The sequence below is a fragment of the Montipora capricornis genome, chromosome 2, assembly GCF_036669925.1.
Source record: "Montipora capricornis isolate CH-2021 chromosome 2, ASM3666992v2, whole genome shotgun sequence".
NCBI lineage: Eukaryota > Metazoa > Cnidaria > Anthozoa > Scleractinia > Acroporidae > Montipora > Montipora capricornis.
Window position 1 is genome coordinate 35,734,415 of NC_090884.1, and position 7,502 is coordinate 35,741,916.

At 38.3% G+C, this 7,502-nt stretch overlaps 2 protein-coding genes across 2 annotated transcripts in view; one reads left to right on the top strand and one right to left on the bottom strand.

The window, feature by feature from the left end:
• Nucleotides 1-1,057: 1,057 nt before the first annotated feature.
• Nucleotides 1,058-3,763, bottom strand: LOC138020105 (surfeit locus protein 4 homolog). The gene is made up of 3 exons (XM_068867106.1): nucleotides 3,349-3,763; nucleotides 2,985-3,028; nucleotides 1,058-2,249 (listed from the first exon to the last, which is right to left on the bottom strand). Exons 1-3 carry the CDS (start codon nucleotides 3,691-3,693, stop codon nucleotides 1,796-1,798), a joined length of 843 nt encoding a protein of 280 aa, XP_068723207.1. The 5' UTR covers nucleotides 3,694-3,763; the 3' UTR covers nucleotides 1,058-1,795.
• A 1,269-nt stretch (nucleotides 3,764-5,032) lies between these two features.
• LOC138020149 (axonemal dynein light chain domain-containing protein 1-like) overlaps nucleotides 5,033-7,502 on the top strand; it is a 25,322-nt gene continuing 22,852 nt past the window's right edge. The window contains exons 1-3 of the mRNA XM_068867179.1: nucleotides 5,033-5,520; nucleotides 6,760-6,869; nucleotides 7,276-7,435. Coding sequence (XP_068723280.1) covers nucleotides 5,188-5,520; nucleotides 6,760-6,869; nucleotides 7,276-7,435 — 603 coding nt within the window. The 5' untranslated portion in view covers nucleotides 5,033-5,187. The remainder of the gene's footprint in view (nucleotides 5,521-6,759; nucleotides 6,870-7,275; nucleotides 7,436-7,502) is intronic.

Sequence of the window (7,502 nt, forward strand, 5' to 3'; positions counted from 1 at the left end):
CTCTTCCACAGATTTTAGAGCAACAGATAGACTTCTTTCAGTCACTACAGATACATGTAAGAATATATTTTGTTATACCACCCACAAGTTTCTCAATGTTAGGAAAGAACTGGAAAGACTTTTCCTATCACCATGCTTGAAAGAGAGACATCCGTTTTACATTACCTCAAACTGCTAAAATAATTAATGCATTCCTTTTTCAAGTATATTTTTGCACTTTAGAGCTTTTATGATGTCAAATGAAGAATAGTACAGTGCAGCTTACTAGCTTGTACATGAATCAAACGGGCAGCACTTGTGTTATATTTTCACTTCAGAAATGCACAGAACATTGAGGATCAATTGAGTAATCTGGAAAGTGGAAAATGGAGTCTGGTTCACTTTAACCCATTGACTCCTGGGGGTTCCCCATTCATGAGTAAAATCGTCTGGCTTTAGACAGAGTGAAATACTAAGTATGGCTGGTTTAGGCCGGTTTAGGGGTGAATGGGGTAAATCTAAGTTTTTTTCTGTCACATTTTGGCAAAAGATACAATAGAATTATTATATATAACTACAGCTGTAACCAAGTTCACACAACATACTAAGCCAGTCTTTTACAGCAGACATAGAAGTGAATCCGAGAATTTTTAAAATCAGAGCTGTTCAATGATGACCTCAGAAGCAAAATCCTACAAGAAGCCAAACAAGACCATTAATTTTCTCTTAAAACAGGGTGCATTGTGAGTGAATTCTATAGAGACTGAGGTGAACTAACAAGCTCGAAATCGTGTTTGAAAAGATACCTGTACCTTGCCATGCATGATTTGATATCTTGACGTTGCTCACCTGAAGACAGCAACGCCTTGTTTTGGGGTTAGTGGTTAGTGGTTAGGACAGCAAGTGATTGATAAAGACCAGGTTGAACCTCTAGTATGAACCCATGCAGTAATAACTTGTCATCAACATTGATTGACTACAAAGTTGTCAGAAATCTACATCTATGCCATATTTATCATTACCGTTGGCATCATCAATATCATCATCATCATCATAAATTACTGATACTGTCGGAACATACTTTGGAAACACATTCTTTTCTATTTACTTTCTTTCCAATGTTAATTAATTTAGCAGCACATTAAGATCTGATTTTGATTTCAAGATAATTATATTTTGATGAACAATGGCCATGTTTATACCGAGTCTGTTGAGTCTTACAAGGATAGAAAGTATGAAAACACTTTTTTTGATAATATGTTAAATATTGCAAAATAAGTTTCTAGTTTTCAGAAAATTCCAGAGTTCCAGTGTTCCTTTAGTAGACAAGCAAATTAAAGAATTCTTTTATCACAAAACAGAAGCACTGCCAAAAAAAAATGATGTTGGCAAAAGACAACAGCCTGAATGATTATGATGGAGAAACCACTAATCTAAGGCAAGAACCCCACTAAGAGCCATAAGTTCCATTTCCATGTTTCTTTCAACAAAAAGGTTCCTACCTTAACATTCAAACCAAATAAATTACATGCACAGCTGAATCTTAATAGATGGACTGCCACTCTAGTATGGTCACAGGTTCATCTGCTTCTGATGTTTACTCCTTTACTCTTATTTTACTTTAAAGAAAAACTCCTAAATAGATTAGAGAGAGTTTGTTTGCATCAATGTATCATACTCTTCTCTAAAAAAAGAAAACAAACATACTTCATCCAGTTAACAAGGAGAATGTTGATCCTGGGACTAAAGGAAAAGTTATTTTGTAATAAAGTCCTGTTCCTTAAGACTTTCAATCCAAATAATTATGTTTTTATCTCTACCATTTCTTCTTGTAATCATCCACACTGACCCCACCAGGGCCAAGAGCAACAACCAACAGCAAGCCGCCAATCACAGATGTTGTCTGGAAAAAGTCGTACTTGAGGAAATCTCTCAATGGTGACTGAGCATGGTACATCCACCATGGATTCAGATATATATTGATTATGGCTAGCAAAAGAACTAACACCAATGATGCAAGTTTGGTTTTGAATCCCACAGCAACTAGGACCATCAAAATTGTACCTGCTACATCCTGTAGAATATAGACGAAAGAAAGCCTAAACTTGATGAGGGTTGCAAACATGAAACCAAGGAGGACTCGCCCAGTGAGCTGGAGGTACGTCTTTGGTGTGTTCCCTCCAATGCTAGGCACTCCTGCAAACAGGCTTTTCTGCTCAGAACGCGATTCGGCCAGGAGAAGTAGCAAAGCACCCGCAAGAGCAAGATTTCTATGGAGGTGAAAATTAATTGAACGTTAACTCCCATGAACAACTCATATACACAGAAACCTAACCCTATTAGAAAAAAAAATTGTGGCCTTCTGTTGACACCTCTATTCCACATTCCATTTCTTCATTTCACCAGTATGATTACAGACAAAACTGGATGACAGGAAGTCAAAAGTCAATTTGTTACCAATTAATAGTAACCATTACAACTTCGGAGAAAACAAAATTAATGCATTCCTTTTTCACTGTCTAATGTTACACATTTGTCCATTTTGGAAAATCCCCAGTTTGGTAGAGTAAGTAGTTGTTGCTATGGTTATTGTGATAAATTATGTGATAGGTGGATTAAGCTGAGTGCATTTAATATGATTGGCTGATGTAACTGTCCAACTTCAGATATCCCATTACAGCCAACTGTCCGATTTCACTGTCTTATTTTAACTTTAAACAATAATTAGTGAAAAATAAAGTATTTAATGCACCAATCAAATCTGAGAAAATTGTAATGGTATGATTAACATTGTTTGCATCAAAGAGACTCACAGGAAAGAATGCTCCTGGTGATTGTGTCCTTAAACTGCTTTTACAGTGTTATTTGTTCTCAAAAGGGGGAAGTCACCAGATCATGAAGGAGATTCAAAGTGACGATGGAAATGAACATTCCAAAATATCCTTACAACATAAATCAAATTATCCAAGTCAATTATTTGCACTGCACGTGAGTAGTTTCATTACCTAAGTAAGAACTTGAAATCCCACAAAATACTGTACGCCAAAGTCTGCAAAGAGAAAGAGTTATTAAAATAGAAAGAAATCGCATGTTTATTTCTACTAGTTTTCAATTATTAAAGCTTGAATGAATTGGCAACAGGGCATTCGATGAAAATGAAACTGATCATATTTCAACTCAAATTTGAGGCCTAATAAGAATAATTCTCAGTTTTAAAATAAAATTACCACGATCATCCTATCCGATGTAGAAAAGGTCATTTCAAAAAAATCCAAAGTGAATTTTATTGCCACGAAAGACTGAGAATCAATTGGAGCAAACAGTTCGACTAAAATTAAAGAAGTTCAATTACTAGGCCCTCAGACTCACTTGAACTACAATAACAGAACCCAGGATGCCTACAGCAATTTCAACTTTTTGCCTTGATAAGACCATAACACAGCCCGCGAGCTGCGCCATTAAATTAAACAGGACGAAAATAGTGCCAATGACTTGTCCACAGTGCCACGTCTGGTCCATGTAGTCACGCTGTTCATCCCACTGGAACCACATTCGAAATCCATCCTCGAAGAACGTGGAGATCAGACAGAATCTGGCGAAATGCGGCAAAATATGCTTGCCATTTCGAAGGACTTGATCGGCAACATCTTCTGCTTTGCTTATGTACTCGCTGTAGACTGACGATCCCGATTGAGAACGGGGTTTAGTAGCCATCGCAAATTCAACAGAGTAAGAATAAAGGATCAATCAGTCACGAAGACTGCACAGAATAGACCATAATACGTCTCTAGAGGATGCCACGTACTCTCTATATGTGACGTCACCGGAAGCAAAGCTGACGTCCCGTTTTTAGGCGCGTTGCAGGTGTTTCTTTGGCAGAAAGCAGTATTGTTTTTAAATTAATTGATTGTTTGAAAGGATGAGGTTTATTTGCTGCGTTTAAAGGCCCACCTTCAACCGACCGGCATTGCGTGCCGCAGAACAATTTTCATATATGAAAGTTCCACCCGAAGCTGAGATTCATCCCATTAAATCGCTACAATAAGCAATGCAAATTTCCATAACAAAAACAAACGGTCGAAAAGCCTGTCGGTTGAAGGTGGGCCTTTAAATGGGCAAAGTAATTGGGTAACTTTCTTCTTTGTTGACGATGGGTGGTAGACTGCTCGCAGTTAGTCGAACCACCCGCTTTGGTCGTGCAAGCGAGCCGAGGGGCCAGAACTGCCAGAATGGCGATAGAGCGAGCTTCATCAGTCACCGTTCTCCCCTCGGATTGCTTGCGTGACCAAAGCGAGCGGTTCAACTCAGAAGGAACTGCGAGAGTCTAGATGGGTGGTGATCCTTGTAGACTTATGTATATTTTAATTAAGGCCGGTAATACTGACTTGAAACAGCTTTGAAGATGCTGAAGGGAAAGTTTAAGGATGAAATTGGCAGCATCTTTGTGCCCTCTACAAATAGGTGGTTTTCACGTTACGTCATCACCGCCATGTTAGTGGACGAAAGCAAAAGATCTCTCATTAGCTAATTTCGTTCGTTCACTGGCAATTGTAAATTACATCATTGTTATCTGTGTCTGTTCTCTAGAGATTGGTGGCAAACCTTCACACTATCCCTTGAAATAATTTGTTGGTAACATTCAGAATTGTTGAGAACTCGGCGCGGGAAGGTTTTTGAGAAAAGTATTTAAGGAAAATGATACGCAACTTTTGAAAGGTAAAGTTATCTCCTCAAATGGAGCAGGAAACATTCATTTTGAAACTGATCACAAAAACAGTCTCAGAGACCTCAGGGGCCCGTTTCTCGATACTTTTCTGGCCTTTTTCGGGTTTTCGCAATTTCCTCTGTATCTCATGAACAGAACGGAGAGGATTAAAGTTGTCAAACTTCACATTCAGTTTGCTTTTTACTACCTTAAAAACGTGTTAAAAGATCGGCTTTCCTGAACAAACGGTTAGGATTTTAGTGCCCGAAAAGTTTTCGGGACTTTCGAGAAACGGGCCCCTGGTGCTGGACGGAAGGGGGAACCTAAGTCCAAGATGTTGTCACAATCGTAACCAAGGGCAACATGGACAACTCGGCAGAAAAACATGGCGGATGACATTTTGAAGTTTTCCTTTGAAACAATCAAGTAGTTCACTTTGTTTTGTCTACGAATTTGAAAGTATGACCATCTGTTTAACATAACGAAGCCGTGAAACCGTGGCGATGAGTGTCTCTGCAGCGATAAAACCAAGCGAGTCCTCGCAAATAAGCCCAGGAGAAACTTCTCGTGCCTCCAGAGGAAAAAGCAAACTCGTTAAGACTCCGAGTTCGTCTTGTGTTCTCCCCATTCTTGAATCACAAGCAGAAGAATCAAGAATGGTAACCGTGGATCCCAATGATAGACTTGACTTTCTGGATCACGATAAAACGTTTTTGACCGGGATGAATGATTTCATTCCAGAGGACATTTTAAACAGTTTGACCCAGCGACCGGTTCTGTCATCTCGGGAACAGCTGGGGCCGCCATCAAAACACAAGAAGCTCAAGCCTTTAGAGGTAAAACGCGATCGTATTTTATTCAGATCTGTGGTAAAAAAATACGAGACAGACTTGCATGCGCGTGTGACGCTAATGCAAAAAGCTGAATGCATGCATGCTACTATGCATGGATGCTCTTTTTGCAGCTCTTTTGTGACTCTTCAGTCTCAAATAAAGTCACGGTAACCGTTTGGGTCATAGGAAGTGTAAAGGCTTCCATAATGGTGACCCCATCTTCTGGGAAATGAGCTCTATTTGTGCACACATCAAATTTTTGGCAATTAATGAAGAAGGGTTCTCGGGCATAGACTTGTTCAACCTTTTAGCAACTACTAGGCCTCAGATCATGTGAAATGACATCGGTGAGCATGTGGGGTCAGGCTCATCCTTCTGCTGGTGTGTTAGAACTAGTGGCAGTGCACTTGCCACAGCTGACATTTTGTAACTTGGGTATCACCTGACGACCACTTGGGGTAAAAGAAGCATTTTAATTGGTGGTCATCACAAAGCATTAATTTTCTTGGCTGCTTTCAAGTAGAGTGATTACAAAATTATGTCATAATTTAAGCCCTATCAGATGTCCCAAGTTAAAGCATGCTTTGAATTTTGTCAGAAAAAATCATTTTTGATTGGAATGCAAAACTTACTGGTTTTTTATGTCCTCTTTTAGTCTTTAACCCATTCACCCCTGAGACGGCCTAAACCGGCCATACTTAGTATTTTACTCTGTCTAACGCCAGACAATTTTACTCGTCCCATTAAGGTTAAAGGGGCTAGGTCATGCTATTTTAGGTAATTTTGTTTAATTTTGTTAATTATGAGCTCTAAACGTCATATTGGCAGAGCAAGAGTCTTTCATTTGCAAAATCACGGCCACATAACAACTGAGAATGATTTTCAAGCTTTGTAAATGACATTTTGATATAGACTGATATAAATTTGAAAAAAGGTGGGCCGACGTTTTTCAAATTTACCCAAACTCAATCCATTTCAATCCTGTCCAGTTTTGTCCATCCATCTCCCTTTTTGGCTTCCCTGTGTTTTGTTAGAGTTCTTCTATAGTTTTGAACAGTTATTTTGATATTTTAGTTAATTCTATGACCATTCGATCAGTGCTGAAATTGCCTAAAATAGCGTGACCTAGCCCCTTTAATATTATTATGCAATTGTGTCATGTAATAGTTTTAATTGCATTCTATTTCTTTCACTTTAATTTGTATTGCGTCAAATGTAATAATAAATTTCCATCACTCTTAGGTAACCCCACCTGCTCGTAGAAGGCCAGCTAATGTGTGGAATTTTCCCATGGGGAGAGAAAAGTTCAAGCATCTCGCAGACCAGCCCCCATGCATGTGTGGAGCAGGACGGTATGACCTAATGTACCGGTATTTGTTAAATCGTAAACTAGTATTCAATTCATGACAAAGTGGAAGCATTTTTTTGGAATTCATTACTTGAAAATAAATTGTACTGTACATGTGATGCTAAAAACTATAAATAGTCTAAGAGTTTTCCGGGCAGATAATAATGAACAAAAAACATTTTAAGAAGAGGTTGCTTTAATTCAGTCTTATTTGACTCGAATGAAATTCTGAACAATCCTGGAGGAGACAGCCGACATTTAATAGCAGTTTTCTGGATGTGCAAATCATGTTGCTCTACAAGACATGTAATTGTGTAAAATAACTCTAGTATATTGAATGTATTATTAGAAAAATACATGCATTTTTGAAGCAATACTATTGTTCTGACTTAAAAATTATTTGTTTGCAGAGATATATCTTTTTTATATGATGCAACTTCACCGGAAAGGACGGATTCATCTGGAAAACCAGTGATTAAAACTGGTTCAGAGAAAAGCAAAACATTAACTGGAAGCAAACAACTAGAACTTTTGACAAAAAGCAAGGATGAAAATGACCAGGATGCCATGGTAAATCTTAATATAAAGTGCCTATCACCAAACCAAGTTTTTCACTTAAATTCATTCTCCAAAATCG